The sequence below is a fragment of the Catharus ustulatus genome, chromosome 1, assembly GCF_009819885.2.
Source record: "Catharus ustulatus isolate bCatUst1 chromosome 1, bCatUst1.pri.v2, whole genome shotgun sequence".
Lineage (NCBI taxonomy): Eukaryota > Metazoa > Chordata > Aves > Passeriformes > Turdidae > Catharus > Catharus ustulatus.
This window is the reverse complement of record NC_046221.1, coordinates 5,081,550-5,106,861: the sequence shown is the minus strand read 5'-3', so window position 1 is coordinate 5,106,861 and position 25,312 is coordinate 5,081,550. Positions and strand designations below refer to the sequence as shown.

The window sequence follows — 25,312 nt, the reverse complement described above, 5'->3', positions numbered from 1 at the left end:
GATTAGCTTGTGCATCTGGTATCTGTTTCTAAAAGGAATATTTTTAAGCAACTTCAAGAAATGAAATGGGTTTTCATTTCACTGAAGCCCCTTAACGTCTTTTAAAATTAATTTAAAAACCTACAACAATAAAAAAGAACCCCCTTCAAGCAGTGTCTTTGCTATTTTTCCTGAAGGTTTGTCGAGCTAAAAAGACAGGAATTCTCATAGAGGTGTTCCTAGACAGTTTGATGTTCATAAACTATTCCTGACAACGATTGCAAGGGAACACTTCTCATGCTGTGCTCAGTCCAAAGGAAACTTTTCCTTCTCTTAAGTTCCAGATCGAGGATAGAAGTAAATCAGTTCAGGAACTATTCTCTGAAATGTGGGAACCCAGGACATCCCTCTGGCTTCCCTGGATGGTTTGAGACCCTGGCAGGATGCTCAGGAGCCTGGGCACAGTGCCCAGAACCCCTGTGCCTTTGATTTCTCTCCCTGGGAAAAAATTACCACCCTTATACGAAGAATTACAAGTCACAAAAAATAAGTAGAGTGTAAGTTATATTATTATAAGGTGAAGAAGTAGGTTTTAAAGATTGTTTATAATAAGGGTCTGGGGTCAGGATGGAGGAATCTGGATGTGTTCTGTCCTTCTTTCTCCTTTTTCCTAGTATCCATCTTTTGGGTGATGTTGGCATTTTTAAATTGGTTTAGAGTAGAACCAGACTGTACAATATAAGTGATAGGTATTGGAAGATAACTGTAAATAATGTTTACGTAGTTTATAGTATAAAAAGATAATCCCACCCCAGGGTGGGCAGTGTGCCTGGGGCTGAGCTGCTAAACGGACCTCGGCTGGGCAGGGAAAGAACTTTTAGATTAGATAAAATAAACACCTCTGGAAACAACAGCAGACATCTCCTGACTCATTCTCTGGTGCTTGGGCTGGGACACAAAAATTCTAAAACAACACAGGTGGTTGTCTCAGGCTCCAGAGACACCACTGACCACACTGAAATAATTCAACTCTTCTGATGTGTCCAACCATCAAATCTCTTGCATGGGACCTGTGGAAGGCTGTCCAGCTTCAAACAGGGTTGTCCTCAATAGTGATTTCATCCAGACATAGCATAAAAGGTGCCTTTGGAAATTAAACATGAGACTCATGGACTAAAAATTTTAGTTTGCTTACTAAGGGAGTTTTCACAGGCTTAAAAAACTACCTGGAAAAACATTTTGTGAAGGCAGATACCACAGCCAGTACTACTGGAAATAAATTAGACAACAACAAACAAGATGTGAATAAAAGCACAACAAAAGGAAGAGGAAGGATGAAGTGAGGATGGGGTAGCTGTAAACCAGCAAGGATACTTACTCCACATATTTATTCCATGACGGAGTCTCTGATTGTGCCATGAACACACAATTAGTTAAAATAGTGCACATAATAAACATACTGAACAACGTAAATAGGCAAATTAAGGAAAACAACGCATTTGATACGAGACTTCATAAATTTTTGTCGTTTCACACAAGATGTGACAGTTCAATAACAATCTGCAAGTTGCTTCAAGAACTATAAGCATTTGTTTGCAAGTGCATAAGGAGACAAATAATTATATAAACATAGAAAAATTAGGGAACCTTCCCTGCTTTTTTTTTCCTTTCCCTACATCTTTTATACATACTTTATACAGTAAGCAAATGTACTGACTCTGCAGTCTTTTGAAAGCACAATACCCCAAATTTACAGCTGTGTTGGTCAGATGACAATGTGCATAGGTGCACAACTTTATATGAAAAGAGGGATTAGTCTCATTTAAGTATCCACAGAAAAACCTGTGTCTGCAGATTCCCATTTCATTTTTTATCCTGAAACATTTCTCAGGCAGTAGGGGAGAGTTACAAATCTGGCCTTGCTAATCTCTTTAATGGGCTTGAGGTCTTGCTTTCCATACAAAGTTTCACCAAAAGCAGATATGGGTTTCAGAGCACTGATTTTAAGGCTTGGTCTGCAAACCTGCTGGGCAAACAGGCAGCCTTGGTGTGCTGAGCTCTGTGCCTCAGCTGAGGGACCAGATTCCCTGTTTGGAGGATAAAACAAACCTCCCAAGTGCACATTACACACACTTTGCTGCTAAGCTGAAACCATAAACATAAAAGGCACCCTAAATCAAATCCCTGAAATTGAAAACATAATTCACTGGAGGGCTCTCCTAAAAGCTGATGCTGCTTTCTGTAAAAAAATTGCAAAATATGATGGGATTCTCCTGCATCAATAACTGGTCCCATGCAACTGGGAAAATCTAACTAAAGAGTTTAAGTGTGTACAGAAGATAAGGCAAAGGAAAACAGCCTGCAAACCAGCCAACAGGCAGGTTCATAATATAAGTAACATCCAAATAAAAAATTTCTTTTGTCTTTTTTGGGAAAAAAAATTGCTTTGGGGTTTTTTCATCCCTGTAGCTGATTCCGTTTGTGTTATTTTTTGTTTGAGAATAGTGATTGAAGAACTTAGTTTCAAACCTATATTCTGAAATGTTTGCATGAAATTTCTCCTTTTGAAGAGCCAAAATCTCTGCTGAATACAGAGTGGAACGTTTTCCAATGGGCCACATAAGCAACCACAAGGTTAAATTGGTAGTAACCAACGTGCAGATTCCCCAGGGCCACCACAGAAAGCAGTAATTGAACACACAGGGACTGCTCATCTCACAAACATCTTCCACTTCTGGCCAACACCTCCTACTGAAGGAGAAGAATGTCTGATACCCACTCACATTTGCTCACATCAGCTTCAGATATAGTTCTGTAAGTTTTGTCATTCTTGTTAACACAATTATTAAGTTCCAGCTAGCCTAGAAAACACTGGATTACTTTTTCAATTACAGTGAAAAGCTATGGATGAAGCACAGGAAGCCAGAGTGGCATCTTCAGACCATGTCAAATAAATAGCATATTTCAATTGCAAGCAAATAAATTCCTCTATTGGAATTTAGGGTCAGTGGTTTGTTTTCTATATGCCTTGTGATATAAAGTTTCCGTGTTTCCTTGTGATATAAACTGAAACTAGCAGCTTTCCCAGATGCTCCCTTACAGGCAGGTGTCATCACCTCCTTACTCAAGCACCAGAGAGAGCAAACCAGAGAACACAGGTTGAAAACATTAGGGTCAGCTCTGGGACAACAAACAAATTCAATCTGGGTTTCATGACCAAGCTGAAAATGACAAAGAACATAAAAGAACAAAACATTTCAGCTGGTTACACACCAAAGTTAGTGGTCTGTGTTATTAAATAAGAAAGTGAAAACAGAATTCCCTACAGAATGAAAATTAGCATTCCTACCTGCAATCAAATGCAATTGTTTGCATTAGAAAAAGTCTGTGATGATGATCTACTCAGAAAGAGCAAAGCAAAGAAGATAAAACTGAGATAATCTATATTAGCAGCATCGTCCATTCCCTCTCTTAGAACTGCTATTAAATCAAATTTTCCAAAGCCTACAAACTAAATATACTAAGCTTCTCATCAGGATCCTTTCTGCAATGAATTAAACCTATGATTTCCAATTTGAGGTTACAGAATAGCCTTTGCACAAACCGATTCTAAAAGTTATAAATTTTATCTCCTAGCACAAAGATAACGAGTCAAACGCAGCATACTTATATTCTAGACTTCATTATGATGGATAATTGTTAATTAGCAGACTGAATACTAGAGGCTCTTTAGGTGATCATTGCCAAATTACATATAATATGTGCAAGCAAAGGTTAGTCACAATGAATAGAATGTATAATTGGTGCTTCACAAGGTCTCATTTTGCCTTATGGGAAGTGTGCAAAATAAGATGGGAGGAAAGCTGCAAGCAGAAAATACGAACAAAAATTGGAAATTCTGTAAGAAGATTATTTTTCTTTTTCTGATGCACTAGAATCCATAATTCTAGCACCAAGGAAGATAATTTTTTCTAAACCTCCAGCCTGGATCAGTGGTAAAATGAGAAAAACTAGTTACAAAACCCAGAAAAACTCGAAATTACAATTGCTATAGATTTTATACAGGCTAGCAAATTGCTTGGAGAAACTAAGGACACCACAGAAAGGTCCTTGGCTTGCAGACAAGAACTAAGAGGAGTCTTTTAAACATAAGGCATCAAGGAAATGTTACCAGTGATTTAACCTAATTAATAGGTGGAGATAGTTAATAAAGTTGTTAATAACAAGTAATAATGTTGCAGAAGACTGAAAGTGTTCATCCCATTGGGGATACAACCCTGCACTCCCCATGTCCTCTGGGACAGGAATGGAGCTTCTGGGCAGCCATGTGGGCTCTGGACCCTTCATGAGGCCCCACAGACTCTGAACAAGAGGAGAAATACCTGGAAGGGGTTTAAAGATGCATTATTAGTTGTAATAAACATTACTGGGAGGCTGAGGAAGTTTTTCCCCTTGGCAGGGTGGATTTTTTGAAAGACTAGATTTCTCAGGCTTGGCTGGATGAGCAGAGAGCACAGCATCAATCCTGCCAGATATCTCAGAGGAAGAGCTCCACATGCAGCCACTAAACCAAGAAATATGACCCCCATTGCTTCTTTACAGGACAGTTTTACTCTGTCCTCTCTGTTCTGTCCCACTGCTGGCCTCCATGGCTGGAAACTGAGATATGGCATCCACTAAAGAAGCTGCTTCAGATATTTACGTGACAGGGCACCATTTGCTAATGCTCCTTTCAGGCTTTTGCCCTGGGGAAAATAAAGATTGCTTGATTACAGTCACGCAAGAGGATGGATGTGGTTCCCAGGTCCCTGTCTGTGATATTATCTGCCTGAGTACTTGCGGGTTCGGGCTCTTTTCTGCCCGGGATATTGACTGCCTGCTCAGCCACTTGGCCTTTGTATTTCAGGTTGATACAAAAGGTCTTTATTGACAGAAAACAAATCAGTGCCTAAAGCAGGATCTTCACTGTCTCACTGGGGCTGGAGCTGCTGTCTCCTGCCCGTGCCTGTCAAAGATTGAGCTGTTGGATCTCTCAACATTATCAACACAAGGTGATAATTTCTGTCTTCCTGGTGCTAGACTTATGTTTGCAATAAGACCTGCCACTCCCAAAATTTTACACTCCTTATCTGACCATATTTCTTTCCTGACAGATATTTTAAATGCTCTCCTCTGTGGTCTTTTCCCTTGGAAGAAATGTGATAAGGATTTCTTGCTTATTTATCTCCTGTCCTGTGCTACACATTCCTGTGACCTCTTGGCTTCACCAGCCAATGTAGAAAAAAGCGAGGAGAAGACAGAACAACACTCCAAAGCTGAAGGCAATATCCTTAATTTCTTTCTAAGAAGCTCAGTTTTCCAGCTCTTCCCTTATCCTTACCTGGCCAAATGCATTGACCTTGATTAACTCCAGCAAGGCTGTGCTGAGGTAACTGTGCCTAAAAACCCTGCTTGGGCTCCAGTATGCAGCAGCAAGTGCTGCATTGTGTGCACACATAATCTGATCCACCAGCTAATCTTTCTGCAGAATTCTATAATGTATTCTTAGAACCATAATAACATCTTGGCTGATAACACATATTCATTTTTGCATAGAATTATTCCAATCAGAATCTTCACCTGTTTTTTTTTCTTTTGAAAGAATTTCTATAGTATCACCTTTTTTCCCTCCTCGCTGTATGGAGTGGGAATCTGATTTATTTCCCTATTTGCTTCCCCTGAAATTTGATAATTTAATCGATGTTTCTAAGATGCTACCTACTAAGTATTTATTAATTGTCTGTGGTGGACATGAGCATTGCAGATGAGGGATTTCCATCACTAAAACATCACAGAATGATCAGAGCAGCGTGTGAAGTCTGAATTACCACTGCCTGCTCTCCCATGTGCACCCTAGAGAAAGCAGCCAAGTCATGAAAAAAGGTGTTTTCAGTAATGTTCACACAAAGCTGAACATTTGGGTCAGTTTGGCCTTCCAGTGAGATGTGACTATGTCAGAATATAATGTTTCTGGGGTTGTGTGGATAAAACAAGCCAAAACCAACCACTGCAGTGTGTCTTGCATGACTTCAGTACCAGAGCTACAGGAAATCAGTCATTGCCCTTCCACTGCAAAGTCCAGCAGGACAGCCTGTGCCTTTTTTCTTTGTTGGATAACATATCCAAATAAACAAACTAGAAATGAATCAACAAAACAAATTTTGAAATATTCTGTTTCAGGAAAAAAAATGTTCAGATCTGAAGCAATTCAAAATTAAATGGTATCTGCAGACAGTGTCACTGAGTTTTACCTCTGGGAGGGATTGCTGAAGTGTTTGGTAGCAAAGCTCTCCATCAGTGCAGATTTCCCCTGGTTCTCTTCCTTTCTGAGATACTACACCCACTTTCCCTTCAGGAAAGATGATCAGTCCCTTCCCATCTTTTAATCCTGACTAAACCCACCAGACTCTCCAGTGCAATTCACATTATCTGATGCCAGCAGTATGATACAGTCATTTTTATAGCTCACATAACAATATAAAATGAAACAAACCGAAAATCCAAGTGCATTTCTGCTTGTGCAGGCAAATTCAGCCAAAAGATTTAAAACAGCTTAATGAAATAAAATGGTTTCTGACTTCCATCCATCTGTGTTTAAAACCCATATAAAATACATGAGGAGGAAAATCAACAGAAAGGATATGAATGTACCAAAATTTTAATTGCTGCTCTTCTGATTGGATGGAAAGGACTAAGTATATACAAGGCAGGAGTGGCACTAAATCGAAAGATTGTCTTCCCTTTGTTCAGTACTATAAATGTCTGGAAAACAAAATAGAAAATGAGAATATTCAGTATTTGCATTTATGCTCAGTTTTCCGGCCCACATCCCACTGGAAATTCCTGCCAGCATCCCATACTTCCCCCACAAGACCCCCAAAATCCTTCTCACTTGGTGAAAAGTTTTGTCCAAGGCCTTCCCTACAGAACTGACTGTCCTGTGGTAATAACCCGAGTATTTTTTCTTTCTTCAACCCTTAGTGAGTCCTGTGCCATCACCTCCACCATGGGGCTGGGAAGAGAGCAGAATCACCTTTAAAGATAAAAATTACCAGGGCACTAAAATGTGGTGGAAGGAATTATGTGATGCTCTTCTTCCCAGGTGGTTGTTCTCCACTTTGAACACTTTATTGCTCTCAATTTTGTCTCACCAAGTAAAAAGTTGTAGGAGGAACAGTTCCATGCCAGGATCTGACCTTGGCACTGAAGCATTCTCATTGTGCTCAGATTAATATGGCCAGAAAAAAACAATTCTCTGAGTTATCTTAAACCCAAAACAAAAGTGAATTGGATGCCGATCTAATTTGCAGAGTTCTGAAGATGCCCCATCATGCAGAGAGGAACTAATATTCACCCAGAGATAGAATTGAGACACCCAATATATAAAATCTAAGCAATTCATGCACCTCGAGTCTAAAAACTTCATGGCACTAAAATTGCAAATCTATATCCTGTTGCTTATGCCTGAGGATAGAGAGCAAATTAAAAGGCAAATTAATTCTGGCCCTTGCAGGTAAGTAATCTATTTGTCTTTATCCATTTAACTTTCATTCTGTAGCTCTAGCACTTGCCTCTAAACTGTTTTAATAGAAGTACCATTATGGTCATATTAATTCATTGTTTACAGGAAATAGCATAGCCCAAAATCAGGAACAGCAGTACCTGAAAAAACTGGAAGCTGCCTAAAAATACACAGGGCTTCCAAGCTTTATTTTGTCCTGTGTTTTGTGAAATGCTTGGAAAGAGGAATGAACTGTAGTAAGCAACCAGCCCAGCTCTGCTGTCAACAGCCTTTTGACAGAAGCTGCTTGCACTGCTGTGGCTTTGGTCCAGCCTGCACGTGATCCCTCATCAGGTGATGCTCACTTTGGGACAAAGTTCACCCTTGTGCAAAGTGCCAGCACTGCACATGCTGCTCACACCACCCTTCAGCTCCGTTTTGCCATCTTAGATGGAGTTTTGCTCTTCCTCAGCAGGAGCAGAACCGCTGCTCTCCAGGAGCGGTTGTGGAGGTGCCTCCTGCTCTTGTGCAGAGTGCTCACACAAGGCTCAAGTCACCCAGAAGCCCTTAACATTAAGGGGTTTAAGTGATAAACAACAGACCTGTGAAGTCACAGCTCACGCAGAAGGCAAGATAGGGCAGATAAAAACCTCTGGCTTAAATTAACTCTGCCACTGCTCTGCTCATTTCAGATATTGTATATTCATACTCAGGGTTATCTGAAAACACACAAGTTTAAATTATACTTTTATCCCTCTTTGCCCTCCTGCTTAGATGTTTTCTGGGAGCCCTGCTCATGCCAACATTCTGATCCTTAATCTGGGAAAGAAGTATTTTTACAGGCTGTAGAAAGATAACAAACAGAGCACTCAAACCAGCGGTGATGCTTTAGCAAAGCGGAGGAGCAGAGGGCTGGCGCTCACCTTACGATCATTGTAGAAAGGGTCAATGTCCTCCAAGGGCTCCCCAATGAGCTCTGGAGAAACAGTCCCATAGATATCAGGCAGCTTCTTGCAAGCTTGCAAGTCAAACTGAGGCTGAGGTTTCTCTTCCTCGCCCTGCTGCTCTCTGTATTCCTGCTTGGCATTCCTGGCGAGCTTCTCTGCAATTCGCTTCTCGATCGCAGCCAAGGACTCGGGCGTGAACCGGTGGAAGCTGTTAGTACCCGGTGGTAACAAGAAGTCAGCCATCTTTTCATCCTGCTTTGTCTTTACTGGTCTTTACTCCTAGTAGTGGAAACAGCTGAAATTTAAAAAAAAAAAAAAAAATGTTATCTGAAGTTAGCGGCACAAGAAAAGCAAGAAGAACAAAGCCATCAGAATAAAAAAAGTACCCAAACACAACCCCCAAGTAATTATCAGGAAACTGTTCATCTGTTTTATGTGGTTAATAGAACATCAAGAAAAAAAAAATACTTAAATTGTAATTTTAATAAGGAATCACACTTGATCAAATCTAAACAGACTTTACAGATAGACAGATATTCCATTACAGTGGAATATTCTTCAGTTCAGTCATTTGGGATCCTAAACCCAAACTAAGAAGTAACTTCGATTCACACAAGCTTAAGTTTCATTGAAACTCACAGAGATTTGGATTCCTAACTCATTTTTGAAAATGCAGCTCTGGGAGTGGATGAACAATGTTCTCAAGATGACTGCAAGGCAGATTTAAATCAGCCGAAGTCTGGCCACGTGATGCAAAATCTAAAAATGCCCCAGCTGTTCTATTCCAAATTTAAAGAGTGAAGGGTCAAGTTTAGATTTTTAAATCCCATAAAAATTCTTGATAATCTCTGTCTTAGGTTTCTGTAATGTAATTTTAATTTTCCTTTGGGATAGGAAATACCATCTTCAAGATACCTCTCAGGACATTTGAGCATTTTCTTTTCCTCCACACCCTGAAACCTGAAGGATGATAGAAGCCCAAATGTGCCTGGAAAAGCTCTGAGACCTTCACGAGAGCACACCAAGCTTCCAAGATGCTGAACAGCCAGTGCTGCCAGTTTGTCACATCTGAAAATCAGGCTCCTTTCATCCAAGACCAATTTGAACATCCAGGAGTTGGGCTCGATGATCCTTGTGCTTTCCAGCTCAGGATATTCTTTTATTCTGTGATTCTAACCCAAACCTGTGAAGTTTGATCATCTTGTCCTGATGGTACTTCAATGTTAACACTTCCAGTCTCTGCCTGAATGAAAGCAAGCAAGAATTGCCACATCTCTTCAACTTACATGAATAAAACCAAGCGTGAAAAGCACAGCCGAACAAAAAGCCTTCTTGTCTCTGCACTAAACAACATGGATAGCTGTGAAAATTAATGTAAAACTACTGTTTGAAAAAGGATGCAGCTTATCCCTGTTCTAGTAGCCTGCACAAATCCATCCAAGTTCACTGAAGCAGTATTTTGCAATTTAAAGTGACTTTAGAGGCATGTTTTTCCAGCGAGAGAGGCCGTCACCCCGCAACAATTAAAACTCATTTCACAGAAGAAACACAGACCTTGTATTTTTGCCACCACCAGGCCATTCACACTCAATCAGAATACACAAAATAGTAGATTTTGAGGTGGGCTACCCTCTTTCATTCAGCAACGTGTGCAGGATCCCATTCTTTGTTCAGCCACAACCGTTGTTTTCTGCTTTCAGGTGGTATTTGTCTATTTACAATGGATAGTTCCAGATAGTTTGCGTCTATTAGGCTCTGTGATGACAGCATTTTTGTTAGCAAACAAGACTCTAACTGGACTCTGCATGACAAATAGCATATTTATTGACTCAATTTCTCTGAGTAAAGGACGCTTTCAAATAACTACTGTCTCTCCTATTCTGACTTCATTTTAAAATGAATTCATTAAATTGTCATTGATCACAGTCTATCACACAGGAATGAATTACTGAAGCTTGTGCATTATGCTCTGAATTACTGTAGTTTGAACAAGCAGGGCTAAAATGAATTATCCTTCCTTGAGTTTGGTGTATTCTGACATTCTTCTTTTGTTATATTTATTCTCCTTTTTCCTTTCCCCTCTCCCCTCCATGTCATTTGTTTTATCCCCTTCCTCCTAAAAAACAGGAAATTAGAAGCGTTCCCTCGAATCGAGTTTCTTATGCCCAGCGCTGTGACTCAGCACCAGTGCGGGCAAATAGAATTTCACTTCCTATAAATGACATCAATATGGGTGGCCAGAGAATTCTCTGAGATTTTTTTTGTCCTTTCCATTTTCGTTTCTCCAGAATGAAACCTGTTTCAACACTGAAGGGGACGACAAAAGCTGATCAGGACTGCAGGAAGAGCCCAGACAAGGTCTCTAAACCAGAGAGGAGAACGTTGTGGGCTACTAGCTGAGGTCCAGATCATGAGCTATGTGAATGGGGAAAGACTTTGCTTTTTCTAATAATGTGAGAATGGAGAAACTTCAAATAAAATCACAGAGCAGCAGGTTTGAAGTAACCACTGGAGCCACTTTCCACATGGCGCAAAGTCATCCTGTGAAACTTGCAGACTGCAAATCACAAGGACTTACAGAGCCACAAGACTAAACCAACAGCAGAAGGTCCATAAATGGTTTTAAAGACAAAGGTTCTGCCTCTGACTGAGAAAATCCCTCAGCTGCAGAAATTGGGTGCATGCAAGAAAGGCTACTCATGGTTGTCCTATTTTAACACCCTTCCCAGTCTGAAGAAACCCATGTCTGCTGCTCTGTGCTTTGTCCTTTTGGTCTCAGAATTCCTTAAAGATTTGTAAGAGAAGCCATTCTGGCAACAGAACTACTCTTCTTTTTTCTTTTTCTTTTTTTTTTTCTTTTTTTTTTTTTTTAAAGAGAAACAAAAGAAGGGTAGGGGATGGTGAGGGAGATAAAATATCCCAAAAAAACCTAATCGGCATCAGAAGTTTTAATTATTTTTCCTAAAGGGAATTATTTTTGCTTAAAGCTCTCTCTCATTAGAAAATTAAATCAAATTCAAACTTGCTAAAAACCAGATCTTTTCAATTTTATCTACAAATTCCAGAAAGGTAGCTGCCTAGAAAGAACTATAAATCCTACACAAACTTCATTACAGCTTTTGCTAGTCATCTATTTAATTTCTTTTTTTAAAAAAAAGTATGTTTCAGCAGCCTTACAATTGAAAATTCGTGACATGTTTTGTCTTCATATTGTATATAAGCTAAAGTTCCACATTTTAATATATATATCTATTCAGCAAAATTCTTTTTCAATTACATATGCTTTCAGGAAATGGACAAGATAATTTCATGGCTCCTTTCTATGTCTAATTTCTTTTAATCTGTGAATTGCAAACATTTCTACAAATAGCCAGGGTTAGCCCAGATGTTTCTTAAAAGGGTAAGAAAGCACCACAAGTTAAAAAAGGGAAATCAGCAATGACTGAATCAAAGAGCTGGAATACCATTTTTTAAGAGATAATAGCTGTTGTGACTCACGTGTTTACAATATGAGCCTGGATTTTTCCATTCCTCACAGGCATATTTTTGAAGTACAAGGCTTCAAACATATTGTTTCTGTGATATCACCATGCACAGAATGAAAATTTCCCTCTTGCTTGGTCAGTTAGCATCGGCTGTCGCTGATAAAACGCACTGGTTATGTAAATAAAATGTGCATATGAAAATAAAGCCCCAAGATGAATTCTTTCTTTGGTGTGGCAAGAAGTGAGAACAGTACAAACAAATTAGGTACTGCTATCACCTGTATTTATTCAGAAAGATAAATGCTGTTTTCCATTGCAGCTTTAACCTCACTGTCATGGGCTTCAGCCACTCCAGTTCAAAATATCTTTCAGGTTCTCAGAACATCACCTGAATGCCCTGCAAGACCCTCTGTTGTATCAAAAACTCATGAGCTTATATTTCAGACACTTGGCAAGGGTAATAAAGGAACCAAACTGGAAGATCAAGGTTGTGAAAGTGTCTTTTACAGGCTAAAGACATCAGACACGTTCATCTTGAGTAGGACTGTCCTCGTTTGCTGGAGCTACTGCAGACCATGAGCTGGGCAGAGGGATGTCTGCACTGCAGTTCTGTTAGTCCAAACTCTTACAAAATACTAATCCTAGAGCCCTAAATTCCCCTTTTGTTTAAGAAATGTTTGTGATTAAATAAAGGCTTTGCATTCCTAACTGCTGTGGTAACAAGAACAGTCATGTGGACGGGTTCCTTTTGAGTGTTTGAGAATACATGGAGCACAGTCATCTTCCCCCACACACACCCTCCTTTTCCATATAATCTCTTTGGTATTTTCCTCTGACCTGCAGAGCACAGCAAAACAGGAGAATAATAGGCTAGGGGAAAAAAAGAACAGAGCAATGACACATCTAATTTAATGTCACTGGTCCAGATTAATAAATTCATATGCGTAAATTTACATATAAACACAAACACCTAATCAGATTTAGAAATACTACAAGTTGATATGTGATTGCATGGAAGTTCTTTTCCAGCCATGAAGTAATGTCTTCATGGATAACTGTTTTCAATACAGCTCAAATAAAGACTTTGCAAAAAGATCAAGAAGCTAAAGGAGTCTAGGAGACTGAGACACACGTCATCATTTTACTGACAACAAACAAATAAACAAACAATCAAACAACCTTTTGAGACTTAATCCACTTATATTTACAGTTCACATTCCACAGTGAGGAGGTGTCATGGGAAATTCTCTTTTAGCTGAAACATTTCAGTTGCTGTTAGCACACACTTTGAGGGTCTGTGTGCTCACATCAAGACACTCCTCGAACTTTTACACTCCACGCTCGTTACTTCTGCTTAAGCTGATATTTGGTTTGTTTCTTTTGTCTCCTACAGGCATAATTTTTTCAAGCCCACAATCAATGGTTGTTTTTGTAGCACATGTTCTCAACACACGTGATCAGCCACATCTCCAGCTGCCAAAAATCAGCACAGCTCTGACCAGACACCTGGGAATTGATCTCTTAGGACCTGGAATATTTGGCTAGAAATGTTTCCTTTAAAAAGAGCACCTCCACATCAGAACATGAACACCAGATAATGTGTAATTGAGGTATTAAACTAATGGCCTAGAAGGTAAGCAAGCTTGCAGAGAGCTGGAAAACCCTGAGCTTTTTGCACCCTGTGAAGACAATCTGCAAATGCTTGTTCATCCAGAAACACCTTGCTGGGTGAGCTCCAAGGTGAAGGTGCAAAAAGGGCTGCTGGAGAACCCAGTGCTTGGGGGGGACCAGGCTCCCAGAGCTGATCTGGAGGGGAAACCTTTTGTATTCCACAAAAATCTGATGGAAATGGCTGAAATGTCCAGCTCTTGGAGTTCTCCTAGGCAAAGCACAGTGCTGAAAGCTGTCCAAGCTGGCACAGGAGGAGATGTGAGCCAGAGTTCCTCTTGCTGCCCATGTCACAAGGCAAACCTGAAGGTTGATATGATATTGCATAACACATTTCCCAAAACAAACCCTCTTGTTCACCATGGATGCTGACCAGGAGCAGAAATAAATATGTAAGAGAAATCATTGCATTCAAACTTTTGGGAAAAACCAACCCAAAACAGCACAAAACATCCAAAACAAAACCTTAGAGTCACAGATCCACAGCCTTTTGTCACAACCAGCTCTGCCTATGCAGTATCTTCTTTTAAATCCAGTTTAATGGGTTTTGCTGGCTCCTCACTCATCAGAATCATGGCACTCTGACATGGCCAATGATCTATTGAAAAAATAAAGTCTTCAGAAAGCCAACATGTGCTAAAAGGAAATGAATTCAGACTATTTCATCCCAATATTAAAAGGGTATTTGGGGATGACAAATGTTATGCCAAGCATTAAATGCTGGCACTAAGTCTTCTCTTATGATAAAACATATATTTTTAGTAAGCTAAAAATATTCTGCTTTCTTTGCAGGTGCTCTTGTTTCAAATTACTCTGCAAACAAATGACATAAATAAGTAAGAGGAAAGCAGTACATCATAGTTACCAATGCAGATCTCTATATTTTGCTGAGAATTATAATTTTGTGCACCCAACAGGTTTTTATGTCTATTTTAATTAACTAGAAATTGGGCTGAGTTATTTTACTGTAAACTACACAGTCTTCAGGTCAAGGTAAGTATTTCTCCTTTGTCACTCTGAACCAACTGAGTTTGGAAAGAGCTACCAAGAAAGAGGGATATTTTTTAGCTCAGGATGCAGACACTAGCTTTTGTAAAAGAAATAAGAAATGTACAGGAAAACTCCATGTTGTGCCAAGCATAATACACAGTGCTCATACCACTAGGTGCTTTGAATGCTCACATGAATAAAATATATCAAATCTGGTCCATTTTATTCACAGAGTGTTTTGTAAAGACATAAAGATGGATAAAGGAAGATGCAAAACCGCTATCAAAATATATTCTGGTGCCATTATGGGATGGTTATACCACAGAAAGAAGGCAGCTTTAGGCTAGACAGCAAAATCTTGGCTGCATGCTCCTAGGGAAGAAGGAGCCACGTCTGGAGAGCTGTCTGATGTATTACCACAGTTATAGGTAAGGCTTTCCTGATCCCCTCCCATCTAAGTTATGGAGACACATTTCATCAGCAGAAAACAAACAGACTCATAAAAGCCAATCATCAGAACTGACATGTTTACATTAAGAGAGATGGATGAAACTCTATGAGCAAAGCCAGGGCCCCTTTCACAGTGGTACCACTGAATTAAGAGACAAGCATGACATAACAACTAAACTTCATTTTTAATAGTCAATAGAGTGATTTAGGTTTTCCTTCTTTCAAGTGACTGCAACAAAAAGAGGCTGAGGTGAAAGGTCAAGAAAAAACTGGATGTGAAAAGCTGGGGGAGACAGACCCAAACCACACAAAGTGAAGCTGTGGGACGTGGCAGGTGCCTCTCCTGCATCTGTCTGATGTGAGGTCCTGCCAGTGTGCAGTAGCACTTTGCTCCACTCCACCCTTTCCATACACCTCCAACATCCCCAGCTTCCCACCCTTCTCTACCTCTACCCTTTTCCTGTGCCTTAGCCAAGAAAATTCTCTCATCCTCCCACCTGCTTTATTCCAGGCAAACATAACCTTTCCAGAAACCTGTCCTTGCCCACAGCAATAATTCTCTAGTAACATTCACTCCAGTTCTTTGAGATTTTGTCACTGCTAGTTTATTCTCCTCTTTGCTCCATGCAAAGCATCTCTGCCTATGATGGTGGGTGACCCTGGACAAGGATGCAGAGTCTCCATCAGTGGTTTTTGGATAATGTTTGGTGTTAATGGAGCCCCAACTACTGGCAAATATTTTCACTGCTTTGGCAATAAAATACAAAAGAGGAAAAAAAGAAAAAAAAATAAAAGCACAGATTTAGAAGTGCACTGGCAAAATTATCTTTCCTGGTAATGGTGATAGAGACTCAGGAAGGATAATAAGGAATCTATCAGGGAGTTGATGCTTGCTGGAATATACTGAAGATCTGATTCATTATTCAGTGCACTGCAAATTTGGCAATACTATTTGGATAAAGCTGATGGCTCTTCTACTCTGATGGAAGAGATTTTGACCCCCTTCCCCCCCCGAGAGACAGAGATTATTGCTGTCCAGAGAGGAGGGATATTCTGCCTGCTCGCGATTGAAAACCGCCTGGGTTTGTTTGCCAAGTTTAGGAATCACAGCTAAGAGCTTACACGGGTTCTGGGGGTGCAATCCTCAGCTCATGTCAGCCAAAGGAGATATTTTGTGTGACTGCAATAGGCAGTGGGTCAGACCCCTGGCGTCACAGGGACTGAGTTATTTGATTTCTGCCATTCCTTTCAAAGAAGTTTACTTCAGCCACTCGGCATAGCTCCATGGAAAAGATGCAATGGACGCTGGTGCTGACTGACAGTGATTTGATTTGAATTACATAATGCTCTAAACCATTATGTAAATGAGTCTGACAGAAGCATGGAGGCAGAGCAGACAGGGATTTTTCATTGTTTTTTAAATAATATCTAGTAGCCTTTTAATGTTATCACCAAGATTGCCGCCTTCCAGCTACTACATTTTGCTGGTAGGTTAGCTGAATTAAACTTTATTTCTCCTGACACTAACTAAAACACAAAGTGCATCTGAGCAAATGATGAGGAGCATCTAAAGAGTGGTGAACATGGATGATTTTAGAGGTACATGTGTGAGTCACATTACCAGGAGTGGTTTGGGCTGTGTCCCACTGATGTCAATGAGACTCACACTTCTGAGAACCCCGTGGCAATCCCAAGCATCCCTGCCATTCTCCCCTGTATAATTTCCTCATCTTTTTACATGGAAGGGTTTTTCAGAGCAAATAACTCATTGCACAAACAATTCTACTCCAAAAGTCATGACATTTTCTGTTAATTAGCAATAATACAATCATCCAAACAAAACTGCTGGGGACATTGCACTTGCTAACAGGCTACATCCAAACATGCATTTATGTGTCACCGGTGCATGCTCGAGTGGTTGGTAATTCTCAGTTGGGCCTGAGGCACAATGCACTGCAAGGATACAATAGAGGCCCAGTATTGCAAACCCTGCTGTGGCTCCTTGCTTAATTTAGCTTATGGGACCAAACAGTCAATGAGCAAACCAGAAAATAATACATCAAGTGGCCTGTGAAAGGGAAATATCTGATGATGGTATCAATGCACCGTGTTTTCTAAATGGAAAATGCACTAGCTCCATAGTTTGGGAACTTGCTTGCACTTCCTGTAAAAAAGACAGCCCAAATAACATTATTCCTAAAAGTAACTTTATCATTCCTTAGTTGGCCCAGAAAGTCAACCGTGTCCTGAGTTGCATCATGACCAGCAAGTGGAAGAAGGTGCTCAGCTCTGGTGAGACCCCACCTGGAGTTCTGCATCCACATCTGGGACCCCCAACATGGGAAAAACTTGGACCTGTTGGAGCAGGTCCAAAGCAGGGCCACAAAGAGGGGCAGAGAACTGACGCACATCTCTTATGAAGACAGGCTGAAAGAGCTAGCTAAGAAAAGGCTCCAGAGAGAACTGACAGAGCTCCACAGTGCCTGAAGTGGCTCCAAGAGAGCTGCACAGCAGCTTTGGACAAGACATGTAGAGTAGAACAAGGAGAATCAGATTTAAACTGAAAATGAGTAGGTTTAGATTGGGAATTAGGAAGATATTCTTCCCTGTGAGGGTGGGGAGGCCCTGGCACAGGTTATCCAGAGAAGCTGTGGACACCCCATCCCTGGAAATATTCAAGGCCAGTTGGATGGAATTTGAACAACCTGGGATAGTGGAAGTTGTCCCTGTCTATGGCAGGGGGGTTGGAAAAAATTCATCCTTAAGGTCGCTTCCAAATCAAGCCATTCTGTGATGTGATTGTGTGATTACTAACAGCAGTGATAAACAGCAATTCCACTGAGAGATCTTCCAATATTTTGACCTAACCTCTTCCTGGAGATACATATATATAAAAAAACACTGGTCCCCAGTCCCCAGATGATATTATGTCTATGAGTTATAACAACACCTACCCTGACAGGTCCTAAAATTATGCAGAATGTACTGTTTGAACATTCAGATTTTCTTTTCTTTTTCAAGACAATTTCAACTAAAAATAAATTTGACAAGGCAATGGAAGGTTTTGATCAGATCTGTTAATTTTTAATCTGCCATGTACAAGTCTAATGATTTGAGTATTGCCTGCTCCTCTCTACATCCACCCGCATCTCTATCCATCCTAAAGTGTATTTCCTAAGCTTAGACAGGGCAAATAATGTATTCTTGATATTTTTGACTAAAATAATGTATGTATTGGACATGAAACTCTTGTGAAATAGCCTCATATTCTCAGAATAGAATGAATCAACTAAAATTTAGCTTCTCTGATGGATTGGAATAGATTAGCCAAACCAAAGAAGCGCAGGATGTTACACATTCAGGGAGAAATAGGCACTGCTAGGGCATGACTCATCTCTCCTGTTTTCAATGTCTACTTCAGAGACATAAACTATGCTTTAGATTCTAGCAAAGCTTCTGATGATTCAATTTGTTTATTGTGATGCCAAAATTCTGGTATTGATACGTACCTGTAGGTACCTGTGAACTTTATGTCTGCATTTGCATCTTTTCTCTGACAGAGCAGGGGCATCTGGACTGAGAGATGTTCCCCCACCAAAATTCACCAAATTGTTGTGGAATATGATGCAAGCTGTGTCAGGTGTGTTACTTTTTCTTCTGCCTTGACTCTTTTCAAAAACAGAGACCAGTCACCTCCAGCCATGTGGTGGTGAAGGAATGGACCAAGGTTGTTCCATTCCAGTGAGTGGCAAACCCCAACACTTCTACAACAGCTTTCCAGTGCACACAATTACTTTAGAATATAATATAGATCTTCAATTTTAACAAACAAGATGCATTTAATTAGTCAATGACAATGACATTGCTCCCAGAAAGGGGTCACACAGGTTATCCTGATACTCCCAGACTCACCACAGAATCTAGAAAATACTCAATGCCTTACATTTTGTTTCTATAAATTTAAGGGGTGTTTGAGGTCTGGATTGTGCAGTTACATGGACAGAAGTGGTTTTGAGGCAATATTTTTGAAAGTATAGTGAAATGTGGGCTGGTGGCACCTGTGACTCCTAAGGGATCATCACAACAATCCAAAAAAGAGCTGAAAGTGCACATCTGTCCTAGCTCACAGCCACTCTCCTGTTCCAGTCTTGGGCTTGTCTTGCAGATCATAGCAAAGCGTATAATGATTTTAAAAGCAGAACAAGTGGGATGGCATTGTTCCTCTCTTCCCACACAAATGTTTAGCCTAGCTCCAAAATATTCTTCCCTGTCTCTATTTTCCTTTCAAAATTATACCCAAAACTTCTATCTCCAGAAGAGGTGTTTTAGACCTCAGCTCTCTCCAGCCTATCTCTACTGTCAGACAAAGAGAGAAATGAAGAGGGGAAAAGAAAAAAAGCATATTTGGATGGCATTTCACAGGTTCCCCTTTTCCCTGTCTCCAAGATTTCACACCCTCCAAGGGCCCACTAAGCATCTTTTGTATATTAGATTGCTTAGTAGCCATCTATGATGGGTTAATCCAGTCTGAGGAGGGGAGTTAGAGAGCAACCAGACAAGGTTAATCCACACCTTCCTTCCTTTATGGAAATTGTGTCTCTCCCTTTTGTCCAAGTCACTGAGCTGCAAGGAAGTTGAAGGATGTCCTGGAAGACACAGCCGAGCAGATTGGAGCTTTGCACTGCAGCCTTGGGCTTCAGCATGACTCAGAATCACAGAACCATTTAGGCTGGAAAAGACCTCTAAGGTCATCGAGTCTGACTTCTGCCTCACCTTTCTGTGCCCCAAAGGGATGTTGCTGGCAAAGGGAGCTGTGTAAAATGCCATCACAAAACTCACAGGAGAGCCTGCAAGCCAGCCCTGAGGCCCAAGCAAGAAGAACACCAAGTATGAAAGCCCAGATCATAAAAAGCATTACTGATCCTCTCAATTCTTACAATTTATGATTCTCCCAGATGAACCAAAATTAAATTCAATATTCACATTAACAAAGTAATGGGAAATCCCAGTTCACATGCTTCACATTTAGCCTCACAGTGGCTAAAAAATAGAGTTCTGCTGATTTATCTTAACTCCTTTCTCCTGACATACCCAAAGCACATCTCAGCCCCTGGCCTACTTGTCTCTGTTATTAGGAATTGCCTGGATAGCCCAGACATCTGTTTGACCCAATGCACACAGAATGATCCCAGGATCTGATGGTTACAGTGTGCTCAGACAGGCAGCAGAGGCACAGGCTCTGCTCTCCCAGTCTTCCTGATGTTTCTGGTGTTCCCATCAGCACCAAACAGCTCAAATTCTCTCATCACTTTCTCATCCCTGCTCTGGCAAACCGGGTTCATCTTCACAAAACTGCCTCCAAATCCAGGACCAGACTGTTCACCCCACTGACCCTGCTTGTTCCTACACCCCCATCTTCATTTAGAGGTTCTGACCTAAACTGGCTTTGCTACAAACAAAATAGAAAAGTTTTACCATGCATGTCTAAAAATAGAATTGCAATCATCTATGCTTCCGTTACTTTAAAACTAAATTTATCAAGAGATTATTCTTCCATGAGGTTTAGCACGTAAGATGTCTTATGTTTTAAAGTTCAGTCATTTCACAGTTATTTATGAGTAGAAAATCTTATGGATTAATTTTCTAAAGAATCACAATAAGTCTGGGGATCAAAACTCTTTTGGTGCAAATGGTCCCAATAACTCTGCTGTCCATCAAGACAGTTCTCAGCTATTTTTGTAATATTGTTTGTTGTGTTCACAGATAATGTGCAGCTGAGCACCAAAAAGGTGAAATACAAAAGGTTATAATTTAGTGTCAGAAAAATCTTCCAAATAACAGTTAAGAGCCTGATGACTGAATAAGGAGAGGGGGAAAAAAAGCCCCATATAATCCTCAGGGCTTTTTTATTTGTTTAGTTTCTACATTAGACAGTTCTTTGAGTGCAATTGATTTTGTAGTTTCCTCTGTAGTTTCCAATTAATCATCCTTCCTCTTTGTGAGGCTGTTTTACACAAAAAACAGGAGACAGGAAAACATTTCAAAATAGGGGAATGTGCTTATAAAACCACAGCAGTGGTATGGATATGCAGAAGTGCAGGTTCTGTATGAAACCACTTTGGAGGGGAAGGGGGAGCAGCATTGCCTGTCGTGTGGAACAGCTGACTGCAAATTTCCTATTGAAACTCTATTTCTATGGAAAAATGCTTTTCCAATAGAGAAGCATTTAAGTAAAGAGCGTCTACTTTGAGTTACAAATTTCTTTCTGTGACAAAGAAGCCTCCAAACTGAAAAGGGAACAGATTTATCAGAGAAAATCACCATTTTTCATAGGGGAAAAATACTTTCTCTCCAAGAATGATGGGAAAGAGGCCAGAAATCACCCTAATCACATCCCATTGCTGGTTCTCCCACTGGCTTGACATTCCTGTGTCTGTGTTTTAAAAATATACGAAAAAAATTGGGAATTTTACATAGTCATACTAATCCAAATATAAAATTTAATTTTAAAATCACTTGCTTTTGACTGAACACATTATATCTCTTTAAATCACCAAGCAAAAAAAAAAAAAATTAGAATACCTATTCAAAGCCAGGAAAACATGCTTTTCTTCTAGAAGTCATCATTACAGCATCATCCAAACACAAAACTTTTGATTGAGGACAAGGATCTTTTGGAGTTTCGAATGAGTAACAACGGGATTATTACAAAAATAAATAAAAGATGAGCAAGCTGCCACTTAAGCTACGGATTTCCCACTGCAACAGCTTCAAAACTTTCTTGAAACACAACAAATTAATAAAAAAAAGGGGGGGAGGCAGACGATATGGCTCTGTCTAACTGATGGCATGAAAACATCAAGCACTTTGATTCAGATGAATAAATAATGACGGCGTGTTATCCAGGAAACAGAGCAATGCCAAGTCTGTTTGATCTCAGACCAACTGTTGGGTAAAAGTATTGCTCTCCTGGGCACATGGGCCAGTTGCATCTCAGATCTGGGATTTTGATTATTTAAATAGGGCCCTTATTAAAAGAAGGAATTTTGTCCTAGAAGGAATTTTATACCAAGTCACCTTCCTGGGGGAAGTCTCCAGTGTTACTCTGCTTATTCAGGAGGCTGGGGCTGTAAGAGTGGGGGAGTTCCAAGCATCCTCTGTTATTGTTTTCCTACATACTAAATTCAGATAGAAGCACTGGGAAAAGAAGAAATGAGGGAGACCTGTGAATCTCGTGTCTTGCATTGCAGGGCTGTCCCAGAAAAGCCTGGAAATCATCCTCCCTGCAGCTTCCAAAGCCCACATCAAGGGCTCTGAAGCCCCAGGAGCATCTCCTGTCCCTCATCACTGCACAGCAAGGAGCACTGCCCTCATTTCATGGCTGGGAGCACATGCCAGCCTGACTTAGGGAATGCTGAACACTCAGTGCCAAGGCACAGGGAGTGGACAACAGCTCTGGAGAGGGGCACACTTCCTTCAGAACTTCTGGAGCCTTCTCCTGAAGTGTCCATGTAGCTGAGACAGCATGTGGCACAAGGAAATTTTGTGGATGACCCAGCTAGAAACTCTCCCCTGACTCCAGCTGCTCTATAATCTTCTCTGTTTCAAGCTGTGCTTCCAAGCCTCAGTGCAACCCCTAAATGCCTGACAGGTGATTTAACTGCAGTCCACTTTAGGCAGACTATTTCAGCAGAAAGTGCTGCCTTCTCCCAGGTCAGTCTGACACAACTTGCCTTCTCTCTAAGGGAGAGTCCATTATCTCTCAGATTAGCCCCAAAATTCCATACCCAGCTCTTTCACAGAAAAGGTTGTCTCCTTGTCCTTCTCACAACATCTAAAAACCCTCTAAGTTTACAAACATGCACTGCCCAGGCAGGTGCTCCTGGACTTGTTCACCTTTTCTCAGTACAGTCACTCTGCTATGAAACACTCCACTGGACACTTGGTTCCTTCCCTAATAAACAGGGCTTTGAGACCCTGAGAGCTCAGCTGAGGAAAAAACCCCAAGCACTAAAGCAGGAAGCATAAAGACATCTGAAAAATGCTCCAAAGCCTCAGCTTCCAATAAACATATGAACTATAGCAACTGCCAAGAATTATGACTGCATGACATTACATCCAGCTCCTTGCTCTTATTAAAAATTGAGCCTGGGCATCCGATGGGCAGATGGGGAGCACCACACAATCTGCTCTGATCCACCATCTGAGCTTCAATGGATGCTCAAAGGTTGCCACAAAGCAAAAGTTTCCATCTCCAGGAAACACATGAGCTCTACAAACTCACTCTGGGTGGGAGGATTTGCTGGAGTGTGTAGACTGAAGTGAGGAATTTTGGAATTTCAGACAGTTTTTTGTATGGTCTGGAATGTGATGTCTTTCAATTTTCCTGCTACAGAGAATAAAATGGGCCCTGATTGCTAGTTTTAAATAGAGGAAGGTAATTTGCACATTTTTTGTAAGTTAAAGTTAATAGTCTTGGAAAATATTAAACTGATGAATCTTCTTTTTTTTTTCCTGATGAGCATGAGAAGTGGCAAAGTGAGATCCTTGGAAGCATAGCAGTATCACCAGGATACTCCATGCAAATCTTGAGAGATCACCTCTAGCAAGATGAGGATTATTTCACATTCATAGTCCCTGATTTCACAAAATGCCAGCTTTCTCAGTTGGGATTGGGTGCAGGATTATTGAGATCTTTGTGTGACTACACCAGTAGCCCTTGCTCTCAGTGCTCACAGATAATAACAAACAGATGATGTTTTGGAGACTGTGACCATTATGCTGATTTTAGTCAATCAAAAACTTTTTGCACTATTAGCTGCAGCCCTGAGCCTTAAGAAGAATATCCTGTGCCTTTTCAGTGCTATTTCTGAGCTATATATCCTCAAATTCCCAAAGCAATATCTAATCTAAGGTGGGATAGATGGGCAGAAGGATGCAGACAGGAAGGAAAAGAAACACCATGAGCCTTGTGGTGCTGTGGAGCTCCAAATAAAGATGCAGAGCATCAGCATCCAATTTGCATTTCCCAAATTTCCCTTCTGGAAATGTACTTCAATCATGTTGGCTCTTACCCTGAGTAGTGCTGCTATGAGTCTTTGTTGGGACTGCTCAGATTTTCCTCTTGCTTTTATAGATGTTGCTCCTTGCTGCTCTTCTGAGCAGAAAGAGAGAAGCATAATTTATTAGGAGGGATGGTATTTTGATCTGTGACCATCAATAAGTCTGTGGCCTTCAGATCAAACACCATTATCAAGACATCCATTGAACTGGAAACAGCATTAGAGGGGAGACAGCTAACTCAGCATTAATCAAGATTTTTTTGTTCTTGCAGTATCTGAATATTTCTGATAGTACCAAACCTCTGGCAATTTCAGGCAATTTCAGGCAATCCCATACTGATTTATTAAAGGGGACACACAGGCAAGTGAGTTGTGACACTGCACTACAAGAATTACACACCAGACTGACAGCATAACCACTGCTAGGGTCCAATATTTGCATGTCAAGATCCAGAAAACTGTGCAGATATCATCTAGTCACAAAAGTGTCTTGCACTCCCAGCATCAGAGCTTAGACAGGCACAATACAAATTTAGAGACCAGCCCAGTGTGCTGAACAAACCCAGCAGTCTAGTAAAAATTTCCAGTGTAGTAAGCATGCTTGCTTCTTTGCCTGACCACAAGCTGGTTAACCCCAGCTAAATCTTCATTTTAACCACCATCTACAGCCTCCTAAAGCTGGAACTGACTGCAGTTGTGCTGGCCAGCTGTAAGAACAGCATCCTCATCTCTGTTCTGCACAAAGAAATTGCAGGTCTGGCTCTTTCCGCTTTCTTAATATTTATGCATCTGGTCTGGCAGCATCCATCATCAGGGTAGCCTTAGCTGGTGCCCCAAGGGATGAAATAATGGCAATTTCAAAATGAGCCACAAGATGAACAGGAATGAGGAGGGTGGAGGGAGCTGCTCTCAGGAGTCTGTCAGAGTTGGGTTATATCAGGCAGTACCTCTCACGGCACAGGAAGAAAAATAAACCACCACAAATTAGCAGCAAAGGAAAACAATGGCTGTGAGCTTGTTCCAGCAGGGGGCTGGGGTGGGAGAAGCACTTGGCAGAACCTTGAACAGGAGAGACATTGCCTAGGGGTGAGGGCCTGGGTAGAGACATAAAGTGCTTTGTAAGGGACCTTGCAATCTTCAGGTGTGGGGAGGGAGCACCCACATCTCCCACAAACCAGCCCAGCACAGGCA

General features: G+C 40.8%; 1 protein-coding gene across 6 annotated transcripts in view; it reads right to left on the bottom strand.

Annotated features, from left to right (window-relative positions):
* Positions 1-25,312, bottom strand: part of LOC116996559 (sodium channel protein type 5 subunit alpha-like) — a 207,716-nt gene that overhangs the window by 158,724 nt on the left and 23,680 nt on the right. For all 6 annotated transcript variants that reach the window (XM_033060354.2, XM_033060362.2, XM_033060372.2 and 3 more), the window contains exons 2-4: positions 8,443-8,761; positions 6,661-6,780; positions 1,358-1,446 (exon numbers count right to left, since the gene is read on the bottom strand). In XM_033060354.2, the coding sequence (XP_032916245.1) occupies positions 1,358-1,446; positions 6,661-6,780; positions 8,443-8,709 (476 nt within the window). In that variant the 5' untranslated portion in view covers positions 8,710-8,761. The remainder of the gene's footprint in view (positions 1-1,357; positions 1,447-6,660; positions 6,781-8,442; positions 8,762-25,312) is intronic.